This window comes from Stenella coeruleoalba (genome assembly GCF_951394435.1).
Source record: "Stenella coeruleoalba genome assembly, chromosome: 20".
NCBI lineage: Eukaryota > Metazoa > Chordata > Mammalia > Artiodactyla > Delphinidae > Stenella > Stenella coeruleoalba.
The window spans coordinates 50,436,328-50,455,272 of NC_137166.1; the positions used below are offsets into that span (position 1 = coordinate 50,436,328).

Consider the following 18,945-nt stretch of genomic DNA (forward strand, 5'->3'; position numbering starts at 1 on the left):
GTAAACAGTAACATGGGGGAATCAAATTGGAAGAGGAAAGGATGAGAGATTTTGAAATTGTCAAATGGGTGGTTTCAAGGAAGGCCCTGAAGTGGAAGTGACATTTGAATAAAGAGCTGAAGCAAGGGTGTCCTGAATTTGGCAGGTATTTGGGGAATTTTTTATTTATTTATTTATTTATTTTTGTGGCCGCACCACATGGCTTGTGGGATCTTAGTTCCCTGACCAGGGATTGAACCTGGGCCCCAGCAGTGAAAGTGCCAAGTCCTAACCACTGGACTGCCAGGGAATTCCTGGGGAATTTTAAGAGAATTAAGTTGTATGTGTAGAGAAGGTCTCTGAAAGGCTGTTAACCGTAGCCACATAAGGGGCAAGGTACTCCCCCTTTTCATGCTTTAAATCACAAAATAAAATTATCAGCAACCTCAGGGAATCTGGTCTGCCCACTTATAAGTGTCATCACCTCCTGTAAGGGTGTTCCATAACATTTAGCATCACTTATAAAAACAGGTTAATTATGTCTAAGTTTTGATTAATGCACGTAACCCTCTGGACTCTGTAGCCAAATTCAGCAGGTCCTTCTCTGAGCGTCTTTCAGTTCCTAGAATGCACCAAGCTCACTCACCACAGGGCCTTTGCACGGGCTGTGTGCCCTCTGCCTGGACAGCCACCCCCTCTCACCCTCAGCCTCTCCCCAGTCTTTGTTGCAAGACATCGCCCACATTTCTGTTTTGTTATTTCACGTGTACTTGTGCCTTCCCTCACGAGGACAGGGATAGGGTCTGCCTTTTCATCACCTTAACACGCTTCACCCCCCCACCCCCCAGCACACAGCCTGTCACTCAACTCTGATTTAGAGGATGAAGAAACGATTCTTTCCGTTGGAAACTTTAAGCTCCCACAACTAACTGTAAGGTTTCATTGGCAGGAGGGTGGGGCATCCCCCATCCACCCCCAGCACAAGCTGGCAGGTCAGGCTTCCAGGAGTCATTGCCCAGTGCCTGGCATCTATTTATTGGAACCAGAAAAGAGGAGAAGCAGCTAGAGGCCAGAGAGAGAGGATGGTGTCTCCTCTCCGTGGAAGAAGGTAATTCAGGCATAAAGCAGTAACACAAGCTTCCAGAACACCTTTGAACACTCTTGCGGACCGGCTCAACCCACTCCCTCCTTCACCCGGGGTGGGGGGGGGGGGGGGGCGCGGCGCCTTTAAGGCTCCCGGAAACGGCCGGCAAGACCGGAAGTGACCCGCTTTAGTGCACCTCTTCACGTGGTGCGGGGGGGAAGTGACGCGCGCGGCCCGGGAGCTGCGGACGCGGAGGCCGACGGAGCCGGAGTCACGGACGCCGCGGGGTCTCCGGGACAGGTGACCGGGGAAGGGGGCCGGGAGCGCGCCCGGAGAGGGCGGGGCCTGACGCCCCACGTACAGGGAGCGGGTGCGGGCACGGGCGGGGTAGCGAGCAGCCCGCGGGGGCGGGGTCAGAGTACTCTGCGGGGGGCGGGGACTGGACGCCCACGAGGGAAGCTGGAGGGGTACTGGAGGGGCGGGACGTCGGTGGGTGGGCAGGGCCGGGGTGGGCCGGGCTGAGGGCGAGTCCGGAGCGTGGGTGGGCAGCTGGGGGCGGGGCCGAAAAGTAGTGCTTGGGCTGGGAGCAGGGCCAAGTGTTACCCGTAGAGCTAGGGGCGGGGCCGGGACTCTGGCCGAAAACTCTGGGGGCGGGGCCAGAAAGTTTTGCCTGCCCTGGAAGTGGGTTCTTCAAGTCAGGGGCGGATCCAGGGGCTGACCCAGGGGCTGACCCGAGGGTGAGGGCGGGGCCAAAAAAGATGCCGGGGAGCTGGGGACGGGGCCAGAGTGCTGGCAGAGAATGCTGGGGGTGGAGCCAGAAAGTTTTGCGGGAGCCCGGGGCGCGGCCAGAGTGTGGTGAAGAAGCTAGCCGTTGATCCAGAACCTAGGGGTACCGGGGGGCGGGGTCAGATTTTGACTCGACTAGGCGGGGGCGGAGCCAGGGGGCGTGACCAGAAGGTTGGAAGGGCGAATTGGAGGCGGGGCCAGGGTGTGGCTGGCGAGCCGGGGGCGGGGCCTGTGTAATAACGCGAGAAGGAGGGGGCGGGTTTAGGCTGTTGCCTGGGGATATAGAGGGCGGGGCCAGAGGATTGGCTGGGAAAGTCGGAAGCCGGGGGTGGGGGGATTAATGACGCGAGCATGTGGGCGGGGCCATAGGTTTGGCGGGAAAGGCGGGGCCAGAAAGTTTGCCCTGGCCCGGGGCGGGCCTGTGGCGTTCTCTACCGGGTGGAGACTGAAGCTTTTACCTAGAAAGCCGCGGGCGGGCGGAGAAGTTTTGTCCGCGCTAGGGCGGGTACAGTTTCCCCTGGGACGTCAAGCCAGACCCAGGAAGTCTCTCCAGTGGGTACCGGGCCTGTTGGCGGAATCTTTGTGGGAGTGCGGGAAGGCAGCGGCACCTTTCTTAGGATGCTGGGGGTGGAGCTAGAACATTCCTGAGTGTAGGGGCAGCAAATAGGAGTGGGGTTCGAACTGTATTGACTGTGGGGTTATAAGACGTTTGTGAAACTCCTGGGAAAGAGGCATATGTAGACTGCTAACGGGGATGTGGGCGGCACCGGAATGGGCACAAGGAGTTGGGCCTAGAACTTTCTTGTGCAGGTTGGGGCAGGGGCCCTACCTAAGCTCTCCTGGGATAGAGGCCCGGGTTTAAACTCCCAGCACAGAGGTGTGGAGACTGACCTAGAATTTCCGTTTTGAAGGGAGCAGTATGGGATGTTTTCCTAAGTGGTGGGGCGGGACCAGAACTTTTCCAAGGTGGGTGTGATTACATTGTTTTTATGGGAAATGGGTGGGTCCAAAACGTTTCGGAGAGGACTGAGTCTAAACATTTCCAGGTAAGGGGCGGGCTAGCACTTCAAGAAGAAGGTGTGGGAGTGAGGGCTAACGTTACCTTGGAGTGCAGGTGTTTGTGTGCCCGCGTGCAGTGTGTGCGTTAGAGGAGGCCCCGTCATGGGAGAGGAGGAGGCAGATTGGGTAGAGTCATTGGCCTTAGTCCTTCTGTTCCCTCTGACCTCAGGAACCCCGAGTGCTGTGTCCAGATTCTGCAGGGAAGGTTTGCTGGGACCCTGGTCCCATCCTGCCAGCGGAATGGTGAGAAGGAAAGTGGGGTCTCTGGGATCTGAGCTTTGGGGCAGGGGCCTTGGGAGGAGGGGACCCAGGTTCCTGACTCTCAGACACCAGATTGAATGGCACTGGGGTGGGTGTAGGTTTTCCTCACTGTCTCTGAACTGTCTACCCCTCTCAGTCGGCCACACTGGATCTGAAATCGAAGGAGGAGAAGGATGCTGAGCTAGATAAGAGGATCGAGGCTCTTCGGCGGAAGAATGAGGCCCTCATCCGGCGCTACCAGGTGCCCTAGCCCCGCCCTGGGAGACCCCATCCCCTCTCCTCCCCGCAGTGAGTTTCCCTCACCTCTCCCTTCCTTAAAACCTTTTCATGACTTTTCATCACTTGGGATAAAAGCCAAAGGCCTTAGCCTGGGATCCCTTCTTTCATTCCATCATTCATTCATTCATTTGTTCACAAGTATTCTCCAGTGTCTTCACTGCACCAGGCCCACTGCTGAGTGGTGCTGGGGAAGCAGCAGTGATGGAGATGGCCTTGGTCCCCGGGCCTCACAGGCCAGTAGGGATCCAGCTGTGGCTTCAGTCAGTGATGACAGAGTGGGCAAGGCTGGGATGGAGGAGTTCAGGGTTCTGTGGGAGCCCAGAGGGGGCTCTTCACCCAGCCCGGGGGATACTAAGGGGGCTTCCTGGAGGAGGGGATTCTGAGACCTAAAAGGTGAGTAGACCATTAGTCAGTCGAAAAGGAAAGCATAACACGTTTTGCACAGAGGGAACAGTTTGCGCAAAAACTTGGAGCTTGAAGTGGGAGGGTCAGTTGGGGGATATTGACCTGGAGTGATCAGCTGGGGCCAGGCCATGCAGGGCCCAGAACACCAGCAGGCTAAGAGTTTGGACTTTTTCCTAAGGACACTGCGGAGCCCTGGAGGGCTCTGAGGGGGAGTGGGGCCAGGTCAGAATGCCTTTTTAGGAAGACCCCTCTGGCTGCTGTGTGGTGGTGGGTGGGAGGAGGGGAGACAAGGAGGAAGGTGGGGCAGGGACTTCAGTGGGGGATGTGGAGAAGAGGTGCCCGGCCTGGAACAGGGCTTTTGGGAGGGACTCAGTGACTGACGGGCCGTGGTGGAGTTAGAGAGGAGAGAGGGTCCAGGACGAGGCCCAGGTCCCTGTCACAGGTGACAGAGTAGGTGGTGGGGCTGTCCCTGAGATGGGATGAGGAGTGGGTTTCACTTATTCATTCTTCATGCGTTCGTTCATTTAAAACAAAAACAAAAACATACTGAGCCTCTGTTGTGTGCCAGGCAGTGTTCTAGGCTCAGGGTATACATCAGTGAACAAAACAGGCAGACGATTAGCAAAATACACATAACGCGGGGTAGTGATGGGGGAGGGGGAGGGGTGAGAGAATGGCAGGGGAGCTGGTCAGGGAAGGCCTTCCTGAGAAGAGGACTTTTGAGCGGAGACCTGAAGGAGGTGAGGGACTGGAGGATCTCTGGGGGAAGAGTGTTCCTGTGGGAGGGAACAGCGGGTGAAAAAGGCCCTGAGGCAGGTTTGAGCCTGGTAGGTTCCAGGAACAGTGAGGAAGTCAGAGTGAGGGGAGAGAGCGGGAGGTGAGTTCATGGTGGTAACGAGACCAGACTCTGTAGGGCCCTGTTGGCTGTGGGGAGGCCTTTGGCTCTGACTCAGAGAAGGACACGCAGGAGGGTTCTGAGCAGGGGAACAGCCTGGTGGAGTTTGAGGGAAGATGCTGAAGTGACCAGCTTTCTTGTCTAGAGCTCCAGAGAGAGGTCTGGGCTGGGGCAGACTTGGGAGAAGTTCAGGGGGCTGTGGGAATCCAGCTGGTACAGAGGACCCCTGACACTCCCTATCTCTGTTGTTTGCTCCTAGGAGATTGAGGAGGACCGTAAAAAAGCTGAACTCGAGGGAGTAGCGGTGACAGCTCCCCGGAAGGGCCGCTCAGTGGAGAAGGAGAATGTGGCAATGGAAATGGTGAGCTCCACGCCGGGGTGGGGACTCGTGAGTACAGGGTGGGGGGGAGGGTTGAGAACCAAAGGCCTTCCCAGCTGCCCCAGACCTGTGGGAGCCTTGATCCTGGCAGCTGCCCTCTGGGCCTGGGATGTCCCTGTCTCCCTGCCCCAGTGACTGTACTTTCCCCCCCTCCCCCCTTTCCAGGAGAAGAACCTGGGTCCCTCCCGGAGGTCTCCTGGGACCCCTCGGCCCCCAGGGGCCAGCAAGGGAGGCCGGATCCCCCCTCAGCATGGAGGCCGGGCAGGCATGGGCCGGGCAGGCATGGGCCGGGCATCCCGCAGCTGGGAAGACAGTCCCGGGGAGCAGCCTCGAGGAGGAGCTGGGGGCCGCGGCCGGAGGGGTCGGGCCAGGGGGTCCCCTCATCTCTCTGGAACTGGAGATGCCTCAGCTGCCGACCGCAAATCCAAGGTAGGAGCCGAGCAGGGGCTGGAGTCCTCTGGAGAGGCTCCACGTTGTCCTGTTTCTCTTTCTGTTCCTGCTTTCAAACTGATTGTCTCCTTCATCCATCTTTCTCTGCTTCTTTTTCGGCCCCTCTCTTCAGCTCTTTTTCATCTCTTCCCTCCCTCCCTCCCTCCCTCCCTCCCTCCGTCCCTCCTTCCCTCCTCCAGGCCAGTGCTTGTAGGTACTCTCCCTGTCTCTTTCTATCTCTCCTGTTTTGCTCTCTGTCTGCTGTGTGCTTGCCCACCCGCCTTTCCTTGCCCGTCTCTTTTTTCTCTTTCTGGTGCTGTCTGGTGGGCTCTGTCCAGTAGCACATGCGCGCACGCTTTCTCTTGCATGTGTGCGTACGCACGTGCTCTCTCTGTGTCACTCCCCGGATTTGTTGGTGGGAAACAGTGATGTTCTTACTGTAACTGCTCCCAGTGCCCCACCACGCAGGTTAGCAGAATGGGAGGCTGTCTGGCGTGGTGGCTGAGGGATCAGCCTTCTTCTGTTAGTTCCCTGTCATTGGGCAGCTCACTTCCCCTCTGAGAACTTCCTGGTTCTCACTCTTAAACGGGAATGAAAATCAGGTTTAAAGGTTATTGTAAGCATCATGTGACATCAGACATTGAAACCCTCAGAGTAAGTGCTCAGTGAGTGTTATTTAAGGATGGTTATTATTTGTAGGTGCTAAGCTGTTGTAACTGAAAGACCCCAAAGCGCCATGGCTTCAGTCAGATGGAAGTTCATTTCTCTCTTGTATGCTGAGTCCTGGAAATGCCACGTGCTCATCTCAAATTCTGTTACCTTGGAAGGAGAGGAGAATGGATTGTGCGGGTCACCTGGCCATGTGCCGAGTTATTACTGTGGCATTGTTACCGTGCCAGCCATAGTGTGCTGGGGTTCCCACCCCTCTCCCAGGTTCAGAGTTTTGCTAGAAAGATTCACAGCTAAGATTTATTACAGGGAAAGAATACAAAATAAAATCAGCAAAGGGAAAGAAGGGCCCATGGGCTGAAGTCTGGAGGATGCCAGGTGCCAGCTTCCAAGAGTCCTCGCCCAGTGGAGCCACATGGGCTGCACTTCATTCTTCCGGCATTGACAATACGTGTCAGAGGTCATCGACTGGGGACTCATTAGGGACCTAGTGCCCAGGCTTTTTATCCGGGGCTGGTCATATAGGTGCCCTCTGCCTAGTACAGGCACAAATTCCAGACCCCAAACGGAAAGCAGGCGGTCAGCACACGCTGTATTTGCACAGACAGTCGAGGTACGTTGAGCCCCTTTATCGGTTGACCGGGGACACACTGAGAGCCAATGCCCAGCTGCCAGCCAGGGGCTGCCATGCACGCAGGCCTAAGAAGAGAGCCTCAGAAGGTGACGGACGCTCGGGTTGAGTGGTTCTTTCTGACACCCTGTGTCTCTCTTTGTCCCCTCCCTCCCCCAACAAGGAGTGGGAGGAGCGGCGCAAGCAGAACATTGAGAAGATGAATGAAGAGATGGAGAAGATTGCAGAGTACGAGCGCAACCAGCGGGTCAGTGCCTCGGGCGCCCCCTGGCGGTGGGGCGGAGCCGCCGGGCCCCGGGAGCCCGCCAACAGCCCCCACCTCCGTGTACCCGCAGGAAGGCGTGCTGGAGCCCAACCCAGTGCGGAACTTCCTGGACGACCCCCGGCGACGCAGCGGGCCCCTGGAGGAGCCTGAGCGGGACCGTCGGGAAGGCAGCCGCCGGCACGGGCGCAACTGGGGGGGCCCCGACTTCGAGCGGGTGCGTTGCGGCCTCGAGCAGGAGCGGCAGGTGCGTGCCGGCAGCCGGGGCTCCCGGGGCCACGACATTCCTTCCGGCAGCCAGTCTCTGGGTTCAGGGGTGGAGTGTGTGTGGAGGGCCGGATGCGGCGCAGGGGACACAGAGTAGGGAGAGGCAGCAGCCCTGCACTCAGGCTTCGCCCCCCCCCCCCCCCCCCCCCCCGCCCAGTGATTGTCGGTTCTTGAGCCAGCACCACACTGTTTTCCTTCCGAAGCTTTCTGGTGTGTTTTGGCGATGTTCTCTCATTACTAACGTTAGTGATATTTACTGGGCCTCTGCCGGGGCCAGGCACTGTTTTGGGTGCTGGGACTAAATCAGTGACCATGTAATAAGATGTCAGGTAATGGCAAGTGTAGAGAAGAAAACTCCAGCCCAGCCGGGTCAGGGGACAGAGGAGAGAGGGATGCTACTAAGAGACAGAGACCTGGGATGGCCTCTCTGAGAAGGTGCCACATGGGCAGATGTGGCTTTGATCTTCTCCACGTGTGACCTTGAGCCGGTGGCTCTACCCCCTCCCCCCAGCTTAGAGGGCCTGGGGAGGGGGTGTGGCGGGGGAGGGTTGTAGCTGGGTCCTGACTGCCTGTCTGCTGGGGGCAGGGCCGCCGGGCCGGCCTGGGTGGCGCTGGGGACATGACGCTCTCCATGACGGGCCGAGAGCGGTCCGAGTACCTGCGCTGGAAGCAGGAGCGGGAGAAGATCGACCAGGAGCGGCTGCAGCGGCACCGCAAGCCCACCGGCCAGTGGCGGAGGGAGTGGGATGCTGAGAAGACTGATGGCATGTGAGTCTCCACCCTGCCTCTTCTGTTTGGCTTCTCGACCTCGGCCCTGACTTCTGACTCCTTTGCCTGTCTCTGGTTTCTCACCCTGTGTATCAGTTAGCAGTTGCTAGGTGATGCTGCGTAACCACCACCAAATCTCAGGGACACATGAAAGCATTTCTTTCTCACGTGTTCACAGGTCTCCTGGGTTGGGCTGATCCAGGCTGGACTTGAAGCTGTGGGTCTACCTGGGTGTGCCTTCCCTTCAGGCTCCCTGGGGACGTGCTGGCCGTGGCACTGGCAGATGTGCAGGAGGGAGAGTGGACACGCTTCCCTATTCTGATAGCCAGCAGACCCTGCATTGCTGTGGCAGGAACTTAAACTCTGCCCACTCTAGTGGGTGGTACTGCAGTGGCTACATGGCCAAGGGCACAGATGTGAATTCTCACACAGGGAGGGCATGAAGAGTTACTTATAGTGATTACACCTCTGCATCCTCCCTTCATCCCTCTAACCTGTTCCCCACCAACCCAAACTCCTTATCCCGGTGGCATTATTATCCTCAGGTCTGACTCTGTCCCCTTTTGGGTCCCAGGAAACATCCCGTTAGTCAAACTGAAAGCAAAGGCATCATCCACAGGAGCACTGACTTCCACAGCGAAGACAGAGAGGTTCTGGAAGAGCCGCCAACGGCAGTCTTAAGGCCAACAGCTGTAGTTTTTACATCATCCTGTATCCTCTGCCGTGGCGCTGGCTGCAGAAAGAGGATCTTGTCTGTGTGCCTGGCGGTCAGAGCATTTATTTTTGGATTGTGAGCTAAGCCTGTGCCAGCATGAGAAATGTTTTGCACAGATACGGTAGCTGATCTTTCTAAGGTGTAGACAGGTGGGGCTTTTGGGGAGATGTTCTCAGGCTTAAGACTGAGAAAGTAATTGTTTTCCTCTTATGTCCTCAGAGCAGCCAGCAGCAAGTCTCACTACTGCACATGTGCAATGATTTCATGAGCAAACGTTTATTGAGTCCCTCCTATGTGTCTTGGAAGGTTCTAGGTGATGGGGATATAGCCGTGAGGAAAATGCTTCTGTCTTCATGGAACTTAGAGTCCAGTGGGAAAGATGGGCAATGAATAGAGCTCATGTCAGATGCTGAAGATTAATGAAGCAGAGCGTGGAGAGGGTTGGAGGCTGCTGTTCTGGACTTAGATAATATATGTAATAATATGTGATTAGGAAGTTTAGGAAAGCCTCCAGACTGAGGGCTGAAGGAGGTTAGGGGGTGAGTCGCTGAGAGATCTGAGGAAGAGCAAAGGCCCTGAGGCAGGAGCTCCATGTGGTAGGAGAACTTGCTTAGCTGGGGAGGTGAGAGAGTGACAGGAAATGAGGCCGGACAGGGAGCTGGGGATCATGTACTTTCCAAATTTTTGTTCACGGGCGGGCAGGCTGTCAAATACTGAATTTTTTTCTTCTGTATTTGTCACTATGATGTCAAATTTGCCCCTTGCCTTTCACCTGGTCCTGTCCTCCTTTTAGTCAGTGACATTCCTCACCTCTGCCTGCTTCTGGTTGACCACCTTGCCGTCTGTGATCTTGATTTCTGACCTTGGCCCCCATCTCTCCCCCTAATCTCTTCCCACTCTCCTGTTCGCCCTGTGCCCCCAGCTGCCTGCTCACCCCCTTTCTCTTTCCCCAGGTTCAAGGATGGCCCAGCCGTGGCCCTGGAACCATCCCACCGCTATGGTGAGTGGGAGTCCTTGGCGGGGTGAGGCAGCTGGCTGGGCCGGGGCCAGGGGAGGGGTGGGCGTGGTTTGTGCCATGCCCTCCACCCCCAACTTCCCCTGGGTTCTGTTGCAGATGACCAGGCCTGGGCCCGGCCTCCCAAGCCCCCCACTTTCAGGGAATTCCTGTCCCAGCACAAAACTGAGGTCAGCCGTAGAAAGAGGAAGAGCGGCCGACCTCAGGCCAAGGCAGCCCCCCGTGCCTACAGGTGGGGGCACCCCTTCCCCTTGCATGTGCACCAGCGGGGCTGTGTGGCTCTACCCCTGGCCATTCTCTGTCTTGTGTGTGGGAGGGTGTGTCTATCTGTCCTGTCTTGGCCCTGCCTGCCTCGGGCACTCGTCTCCCTGTGGGTCAGGAACTTGGTTTTGGGGGTGTTGGGGCCTGGCTCTCCACTTTGCCCTCATCTGTCCTCTCCTCCCCTCCCATCCGAGTCCTCTTCTGCCACTTGGCCCTCCTCCATCTGTCTGTCCCTGACGGACACGCCCACCATTTCCTCCTCCTGGGTGCTCCAGCGTGCCAGCTCCCCCCACCCAGCTGAATGTTGCAGCTCTGTCTCTGGGGGGGCGCTGGGGGTGGGGAGCCCTTCCTCTTTCCACCTGGGCTTCACCCCATTCCTCTGTTCCCTCCAGTGACCACGATGACCGCTGGGAGACGCAGGAGGCAGTGTCCGCAGCCCCTGAGCCCACACAGCCCTCTACCCCTGAGGAGGCGCCCATGCAGGTAGCGTGGCGTGTCATCTCTGGCAGGTGGTGTGAGAATGCCCAGGGCCCACACCCTCTCCCCGACCTGCCTTGTGTTTCTCACAGCCGCCCGAGAGCCCGGCCCCTGCCCATCAGCCTCCTGAGGACGAGGACGAGGGTGAGGAGGGCGAGGGCCAGGAGGGCGAGGGTGACGACGGGGAGGCCGAGGAGTGGGAAGACATGAGTGAGGATGCGGAGGAGGAAGAGGTCGAGGAAGAAGAAGAGGCTGATGAGGAGGGAGAAGAACCAGCCCGGGACCACCGGCCCCATGAGCCTGAGCCCAGCGGGAGCCCCAGCGGGAGCCCCAGCGGAAGCCCCAGCGGGAGCCCCAGCGGGGAACGTGGCGACGAAGAGCCCGCCAGGCCGGAGGAGCCCCTGCCACTCCCCCAGGCCCCTGCCACGCCTTCCAGCCCCTTCTCGCCCACCGGGGGCCACCAGCCTGTGTCCGACTGGGGTGAAGAGATGGAGCTGAATTCTCCCCGGACCGCCCATCCGGCTGACGCCCTCTCTCCGGGTGAGGCCTGGCCTTTCGGAAATGCATGAAGCTGGCTGCTTGTGTGTGTGCTTGAGGGGTACATGGGGGACCCTCAGGCTCAGCCCCAGGACCCCGTGTGTCCCACCGCCCTGGTGGCTAGGGAGGATGGGCCATGCCTGCCTCTGGAATGCCCACCCCCAGATCCTGCCCTTCTGCGAGCTATTCAGAGTGTCCTCCCCAATAAAGAGTTCACTTTCTCCAATGACCCTCCCCACGTGTGTCCTTGAACCCCCCTCTCACTCCCCAAGGGCCTTCTGTCTTGGGTGGGGGGATACTTGGAGGGGAAGGGGCTTGACTGGGCCTCCTCCTCCTCCAGGAGGTGACCAGCCAGCCCCTGCCTCCTTGAAGAGTGGGCCCAGCCTCCCAAGAACCCAGAAAGCTGAAGAGGAGGGGTCTGAGACAGCTCCAGGTGGGGGAGCGGCTGTGCGGTGGCCTTCTTCCTTCCGCTTCCTCTTGGGTTGAGGGGAAGAGGGTTTGGGGGGAGTAGAACGGGGTGGAGTGGGTCTCCACCATGGGTGTGGGGAGCAGCTGGACGGGGGTGGGATTACGCTGCTGGGAAAGGTGGGCGTGAAGGGGGTGGGGCTAAAGGAAGGACTTCCCCCGGGTCGAGCCGCTAGGAACTGAGTGTGTATGGGGTTTGCGGGTGAGAAGGTGGAGCCAGGATGGGATTAGGATTTAGAGGCCCATCCCAGGGGTTCTGGAAAGTAATCTAAAAATAAGGGGGTGGGCTAGGTTTAGGGGGAGGAGCTAAGGGCAGGATTAGAAATTTAAGTAGGTCATAAATAAGAATGGGGAGGGGCAGAGTAATAGATTTAGCTGTGGGCGGGATTAGAGTTTTGAGGTGTAAATTAGTAAATTGGGGTAAATTAGAATAGAAATAGGTAAGATAGTGGGGTAAAAAAATTGGGGTAAAATAGAATGTTGGGGCCAGCGGACCTGGAGCCAGAGGCCAACCCTGTCTCCACCTCCAGCAGGTGGAAGCCAGATTGTGAACCACGGACCTCCCCCAGGAGTGGGATTAGGATTTCGGGGCAGAGCCAAGGAAGGTCTGGTTAGGACTCAGGAGGTGGGCAAGGGAAGTGAAGGGTAGGTCCTCTAGGGCAGGCGTGATAGAGGTTGGCTTAGGCCCGTGGTGGGGTGGGCCCGCGATCCGAGAGGACGGAGTTTATGGTGGTGGCTGAGGCCGGGGTGCCCAAGCGCTTTGCCTTTGGGTCACGTGACTGCGATCTCGTTATATCAGATTATGTATTCGATTGTAAACAGGGTACTGCTGGGGTGGGTGTTGCTGCGTGGGTCCACTCCGAGGATTAAAGGAGTCTGAGACTCGTAAACCGCTTAACGCGGGGTGGGCGGCAGCCAGGCTCAGTGGGGCAGAGGGGCGGGGCTAGAGCGTCCCGGGTCCGGCGGTAGGGGTGCAGGGGTTACTGCTGCCCTCCAGTGACCACCCCTTCTCTTTCCAGAGGCGGACCCTGAGGGCCAGGAGACGGCGGAGATCACCGACTTCCAGAGGGTGCGTTTCTGCAAAGTGGTGGCGGCCGCTTCGCCACCGGGGGCCGCCCGCTGACCGCGCCCGCTGACAGTGGCCTCTGCGCTCTGCACTAACCTCCTGCCGCCTCGCTCCTCTGTCCTCTGCTTCCGCCACACTCCAGCCAGGAGAGGGTTAAATGTAAGGGGGGAGGAGCCAGGGATAGTGAACCGGGTTGGGCCAGGGCAGTAGTCCCGTCTCACAAATGGGGGGCGCTGTGGCACCGGGGTGGCTGAGACGTCCCCGAGTTACCGCCTTATGGAGGCCATGGGGGTCTAGGTGCCAGTTCCCGGGCCGTTTTCCGCTTCCAGGAGCTTACATCTGGGGCATGGCGAATAGCCGGTGACTTCTGAAGAACTTGATTTCCTCGGCCGCCAGCCCGGTCCCTATTAAACGCAGTGCTTCCGCTAACCTTTGAACTGTGTTGCTGGCGGGGGCAGGCTGGGTTGCTGAGCTTGGCGGGCTTTTTCGTGGCGGAAGAGGCGGGAGGAAGGAGGTCTTTCTTCCTCCACCCCCCCTGATACGTCTTCCCTCCCCCCCTCCCACAGGCCTCCCCGAATTCCTGAAGACGCTGCTGGGAGGGGACTGAAGCTTCCCCGCCTTGATGGGGAGGGGGAGGCAGGAGGGGCTTAGTCTGGATCTCCGGGCTGTGCTCTCTCGTCCCCGGAGCCCACTCTGGACCCCATGGTTTTAGAGAGGGAGAAATTGAGGGTGGTGGGGGAGGAGATGGGGAGGGGGCGTGATTGGTGTGTGGGGCGGATCTGGAGCTTCGGGTTGTGAGCTTAGACCTCAGGACACAAAGTATGGAGAAGGAGGCACGTCCCGTGAGGGGGCGTGGTTAGGGTGACTGGGTGGGGCCAGAATTCTGGTGTATGGAGTTAAACCATGGGACGGAGGATGTTAGGATGTGGGATGGAACCACGAGAGCAGGTTTAGATGGGAATCCGTTATGCCGGTGTGGGGCGCAGCCAGCGGCGGAGGGCGTGGTTTAGAATGGGGTGCGCAAACTCGTGGAGAAAGGAGGTGGAGCCTGGACCGAAGATGGGTGAGGGTAAGGGGAGAAGAGGGTGGGATCGAAAGTTGGAGTAGAGTTTAGCTTGGAGAAACGCAAGTTACAACTGGGGCGGGACTGCGGCTAAGGAAGGGCGGGACTTAAAAGGCCTGAGCTTGGCAAGGGAGTGGTGGAGCTAGATGCCTGGAAGGAGTCCGAGTTCCGAAAGGGGACGGGGTTAGGGCGCAGGGAGGAGGACAGAAAAGGGAGAGCGGAGCTAAGCGCCGGTACAGGTATAACATCTGCCTGGCCAGCCTGGCGGGTGTCGGCTGAGCCGAGACTTAACGTTTGAGAAAAATCGAGGTATTGCGTGCTTGGGGCGGGCCCAGAGCCAGGTGGGGGCGGGGTCAGACGCTGTGATTAAGCCTTAGGTTGATGATGGTTGGCCGGAGGCTGAGGAGGGGGCGGGCTTACGGCGCGGAGGAAGCCCGCCCGCGCGGGGGCGTGACCACGATGGCGGGGGCGGGGTTGGACGAGGGAGTGTTAGAGCGCGAAGGCGGTCCTCCGGAGGGGGCGGGCCCAAGGGGCGGGTCCTGTGTGGGCTGTGGCGCTGGGCCGAGTGGGCTGCGGGGATGCGGGGCACGAGCTGCGTGGGTGGCGGCGGCGAGAGCCCGGGTGGCGCGGGGCTGAGCGAAGGCCCGCGGGGCCGCTGGCTGCGCCTGGCTCCTGTCTGCGCCTACTTTCTCTGCGTGTCGTTGGCTGCCGTGCTGCTCGCTGTCTATTACGGTCTCATCTGGGTTCCCACGCGGCCCCCTGCGGCCCCAGCCGGCCCGCCGCCCAGCGCGCAGTCCTCTCCCTGCGGCGCCCGCGCGGGTGCTCTACCTGCCTCGGTGCCCGCCGCTGCGTCGGTCTCTTGTCTCCTGGGAGCCCCTGGCGGGCCGCGACCCCACCTCGAGCTGCCGCACAGCCGCCGCCGCCGCCGCCACAGCGACCCCAGCCGCCGCCCGAGCCGCCAGGCGCCGGGGGAGACGCCGGAGGCCGCGGGGGGCGAGGACCCGGGTAACCCTCCTTTTCACCCAAGATGGACCGCCGGCCCTCGAGAGCCCGGCGCCCCCGCCGCGGATGCGCCGTTCCCGGATTGGGGTCTGGCTCCCTCTTCATGACATCGTGTAGCGTCTCCGGAGCCGTCATCCTGAAGAATGGGGGGCGAAGAGGGTCTGGCTCTGGGCCTCGCCCCTCGCAGCTTCTCCGCCGTCAGGCCGGTCCTCCACCATCTGGCCGACCGCAAACTGATCTTTGCCTCCTGACCCTCCCTCTTTAGGATTCTGAGTACAGAGTCTTCAGCCCGCCCCCCTTCTCCCTGAATCTCCGTATCCATCTTCCACCTGCAATAAACTCAGCCCCAGCTGCCTCGTGCTGTGTTTGTCGTGTTGTCTACAGAGGTGCCGCCCCTCTCAAGTTTGTGAGGGCAAGTCCTTCCTGGCATCTGATCTTCGTTTCTCCCTAGGTGGGCTGTGTGGGTTCTCCCCTTCCCTCGGGGGGCCCTTTTCTTCTTCCATTGGTATCATGTATTTTCTGGGTTGGGGTGAGGAGAAGAGGCTTGTCGGCAACAGGGTAGTTGAAGGTCAGGCAGTGTGAAGGACTTTGCAGTTTTTTGCATGCTTGGGGCAGAAGTCAAGTTCCTCTGGAGGGGAGCAAAGGGTCCGGCCTCCTGTTACAGCACAGGAGATGAGAGATGGGATGATATCAGCAAGAGCTGGGTTTCTGGGAGCTGTGATTCGTATAATTATAATGTCGGGGACAGAGGCTAAGTCACCTGGAGATGTAAGGGTGCTGCTGGGAGAGAATGAGGCCTTCTTCCTGGAATCTGAGAGATGAGCATGGACGGGTGGTGGTAGAGCTTCTCTGCCCCTCTGGAAATCACAGAGGAAGTTATCAAAGCACGCTGCTGCCTTTGAAGATTAGTACAACCTCTCTGGTCTGCAATGCTGCTTGCAAACCAAGGTAGAGAAACTCCAGTCCTGCTAAAAGAGTCAGAGGTGGTCGAGTCCATTTTCCCATCCCGACTACTAAGGCCTAGCTCTGGGCAGGGCGTAGGACCCTACAAGCAGGAAGTGGTTTCCTGTCCAACTACCTCCCTTGAACCGGAGACTTCCCCAGGATGGTGAAGCTGAGCCTCTTTCCTAGACTGGGACATCTGTGGATATGTACCTGGCTAGGAATGTCAATCCGTTGACCTCCTCTGCTTCCTCTACCCCTCCAGCACCATTTCCCAGAGGGTGTCTCCAGAGTGAATGGGACTCAGGCAGCCAGCACCTTTTTCCAGTTAGCGTAGATGGTGGTTAGGGGCACTGACCTTGGGCCAAGACACCCAGTTTCAAATCCTAGCTCTTCCTCTCACTAGCTGTGTGACTTTGGGCCGGTAACTCAACCTCTTTGGTCCTGTAAAATGAAGATGATCATAGTATTTATCTCATGAAGTTTTCTCTGAGGATTAAAGAAGCTGGTGATTTGAAGCCCACAGAACAGTATATGTTCTTTCTCTCCACCCACCTCTGTCCCTTGGGGTTTTAAAAACCATAGCTTGGATCTCAAGGAATATCCAGTCAGCCCAGAGCCCTGGACACCAGCCAATGGTGAGTTAGAGGGAGGGACTCCATCTCTGTTCCCACTGGCCCCCTTCTCTCTAGTTCTCAACTCACTTCTCCCAACCCGTTTTCCTGCTCTCTTGGTTTCTCGTCTGTGTGTCTCCCTCACCACTGTCTCCTCTTCCCCTTTTCTCTTTGTCTCTCAATTTTTGTGTGTCTCTGTCTGATGTCTGTCAGTATTATCTCTGTTTCTATCCCTCACTCTGTTCTGACTCGCTCGCCTCAGCTCTCTCTCTATTTCATCCCGCTTCCTCACCTTTCTCCCCCCATCTTGATCCAACCCCTGCTTCTCATTTTTCCCGTAGTTCAGCCTCCCTCACTCCCCTGTCTCCTCACCCCCCTCTTTTTTTTTTTTTTTTTTTTTTTTTTTGCAGTACGCGGGCCTCTCTCACTGTTGTGGCCTCTCCCGTTGTGGAGCACAGGCTCCGGACGCGCAGGCTCAGCGGCCATGGCTCACGGGCCCAGCCGCTCCGCGGCATGTGGGATCTTCCCGGACCGGGGCACGAACCCATGTCCCCTGCATCGGCAGGCGGACTCTCAACCACTGCGCCACCAGGGAAGCCCTCACCCCCCTCTTTTGTGTGTTTCTCTTCCCTTCTCTCTTCCTGTTTTTCGCAGGCTCTCTTTTGGTCGCTGTCTCTTGATCTTTCATTTAACAAATATTTATGCAGCACTTACTATGTGCCAGGCCTTATTTTAAGCACTGAGGACACAGCAGGGAACAAAACAGGCAGAAATTTCTGCTCTCAATGGAGCTGACATATCAGTGAAGAGACAGACAAGAAATATAGATGAATAACTTAAGTATATGTTATTACTATCAGGTAGTAATAAGCACAAAGGAGAAAAATAATCAGGGCATAGGGGATAGGGAGTGATGAAGTTGCTGGTTACTGGCTAGAAGCCTAAGAGAAGTGAGGGCAGGACATGCAGATCTTGGGAGAAGAGTGCTCCAGGAATCAGGAACAGCAAGTGCAAAGGCCCTGAGGCTGAAGGTGCTTGGCTTGTTCAAGGAACAGCAAAGAGGTCAGTGTGGCTGGAGCAGAGTGAATGAGAGGGAGGGCAGGAGAAGGTTGGGGGAGAGAGAATGGGGGTAATTTGTGCAGGGCCCCATGGGACAGGGTGAGGACTTTTACTTTGATTGAGGTGGGGAAGTGGGAGGCTTCTGAGCCCGACATAGGTGTTAACAGGACCCTCCGACTGCCACGTGGGGAATGAACTGCAGGGAACGGGGGTGCAAGCTGGGAGCCCAGTAAGGAGACTACAGCCGTGATTCAGGTGACGGACGATAGCGGCTAGACCAGGGTGGTGATGGAGAGGCAAGGAGAGGTGGGTGGTCAAATTTGTGTGTATGAAATACCCATGGCATATAAGTTACTATTTTAACCATTCTGAAGTGGACAGTCACCACCATCCATCAGTCTGACAGCTGTGAAAGGAGAGAGGGAAAGAAGGACTGGGTCAGAGGAGCCTTTGGCTGTACGTCTGTGGGGTGGGGGTGGGGTGTGTGTGTCTCTGGGGCGGTCTTTGAGCAAAGGTTGCCCATCAGAGGACTCCTGGGTGGGGCTGCAGTGGGCTGGCACTAGTACCCACTGTGTTCTCATTGGGAGCTGCCCAAGGGAGGCGCGGCCTTGGCACCAATGAGGTGGAGCTGTCAGACAGCTGTGCTGTTAGCAGCAGGATCTCTTACAGGGAGATCTGAGCAGCGCCATTCCATGGCCACCACAGGGATCTAACTGTTTCTAGTTCTTTCTGGCCTCATCCCCAGGCGGCTTCACCTGGTGCCCACAGATCCAGGAACCTGTGAGCCCCTCATTCCCATCCTAAAGAGAGAGGGAGGCCTAGTTCCCTACTGATGAGCCAAAAGGCTTGTCTTCAGTCTGATTGGATCAGCTTGGGTCACATGACAACCCCGGAACCAATGCCTGTGCCAGGAGGGTTAGACCAATCAGGACCTACTGCTGGATCTGGCCAAAGCCGGCAGACTTGACAAATCCTCAGCCAAACTGCAAGGACTGGGGCTACCAGGAGGGGGCGCTAAAGAGTCGCAGTCCTCCAGGATCCTGCCGTTCTCCCCCACGTCCAAGTTGAAGTCGAAAATTTACAACAATCAGAGCAGGAGTATGGGTAGATGACGTGTGAAAGGCCTGCCGATAGAATCCCCTATCCCTTATCCGTAATTCCGAATTCCAAAAAGCTCTGACAACCAAAAAAAGAGTTTCTTCAGGGGGTCATTTTGGCCCAGTCTCACATGGCGGCAAGTCACCTAATATGCGTTCTTAACACTATCTCCGTTGGTGTGAATTTTCACACATTTTGCTGCAAATATATTAACATGTCTGATGGAGCAGGGTCTGCTTCAATCCCCTGGGAGCATTACATAATATATGGCATTCGCTCAGAATTACCTTTCTAAAATTGGAACAGTTCTGAGTTCTGAAACGCATCTGTCCCCAAAGACTTCAGCTAAGGGATTGTGGACCTCTAATTGGGCACGCTGCCAAACCTAGATTCATCTTAATTATTTGTTCAACATTTATTTAATGGCTTTGGGAAGAAACTCATTTTCCATTACGATCTTTTTTTAAAAATAGAGAAT

The 18,945-nt window shown here is 57.6% G+C and overlaps 2 protein-coding genes across 5 annotated transcripts; both read left to right on the forward strand.

Moving 5' to 3' along the window:
- Positions 1 to 1,278: 1,278 nt before the first annotated feature.
- CCDC9 (coiled-coil domain containing 9) lies at positions 1,279 to 14,213 on the forward strand. Of its 4 annotated transcripts, XM_079908043.1 has the most exons (15): positions 1,279 to 1,363; positions 3,078 to 3,151; positions 3,306 to 3,410; positions 5,008 to 5,109; positions 5,293 to 5,556; positions 7,020 to 7,103; positions 7,192 to 7,365; positions 7,972 to 8,153; positions 9,822 to 9,868; positions 9,983 to 10,115; positions 10,537 to 10,627; positions 10,714 to 11,161; positions 11,499 to 11,591; positions 12,643 to 12,692; positions 13,256 to 14,213. In XM_079908043.1, exons 2-15 carry the CDS (start codon positions 3,149 to 3,151, stop codon positions 13,271 to 13,273), a joined length of 1,794 nt encoding a protein of 597 aa, XP_079764169.1. In that variant the 5' UTR covers positions 1,279 to 1,363; positions 3,078 to 3,148; the 3' UTR covers positions 13,274 to 14,213. The 4 variants fall into 4 exon arrangements, with proteins under 4 accessions (XP_079764169.1, XP_079764166.1, XP_079764168.1 ...); XM_079908040.1 differs by lacking the exon at positions 13,256 to 14,213 and having other exon boundaries at positions 12,643 to 13,109; XM_079908042.1 differs by lacking the exons at positions 1,279 to 1,363; positions 13,256 to 14,213 and adding an exon at positions 2,290 to 2,401 and having other exon boundaries at positions 12,643 to 13,109.
- On the forward strand, positions 14,160 to 15,102 carry INAFM1 (InaF motif containing 1). The gene has a single exon (XM_079908044.1). The coding sequence runs from the start codon at positions 14,331 to 14,333 to the stop codon at positions 14,859 to 14,861; it is 531 nt and encodes a 176-aa protein (XP_079764170.1). The 5' UTR covers positions 14,160 to 14,330; the 3' UTR covers positions 14,862 to 15,102.
- The last annotated feature ends 3,843 nt before the right edge of the window (positions 15,103 to 18,945 follow it).

Bases quoted from the DNA above. Each gene is read 5' to 3' on its own strand.
- CCDC9 (XM_079908040.1), top strand. The intron at 8,154-9,821 runs GTGAGTCTCCAC...CTCTTTCCCCAG, and splicing joins GCTGAGAAGACTGATGGCAT to GTTCAAGGATGGCCCAGCCG. The intron at 10,116-10,536 runs GTGGGGGCACCC...TGTTCCCTCCAG, and splicing joins GCAGCCCCCCGTGCCTACAG to TGACCACGATGACCGCTGGG.
- INAFM1 (XM_079908044.1), top strand. From the start codon at position 14,331: ATGCGGGGCACGAGCTGCGTGGGTGGCGGCGGCGAGAGCCCGGGTGGC.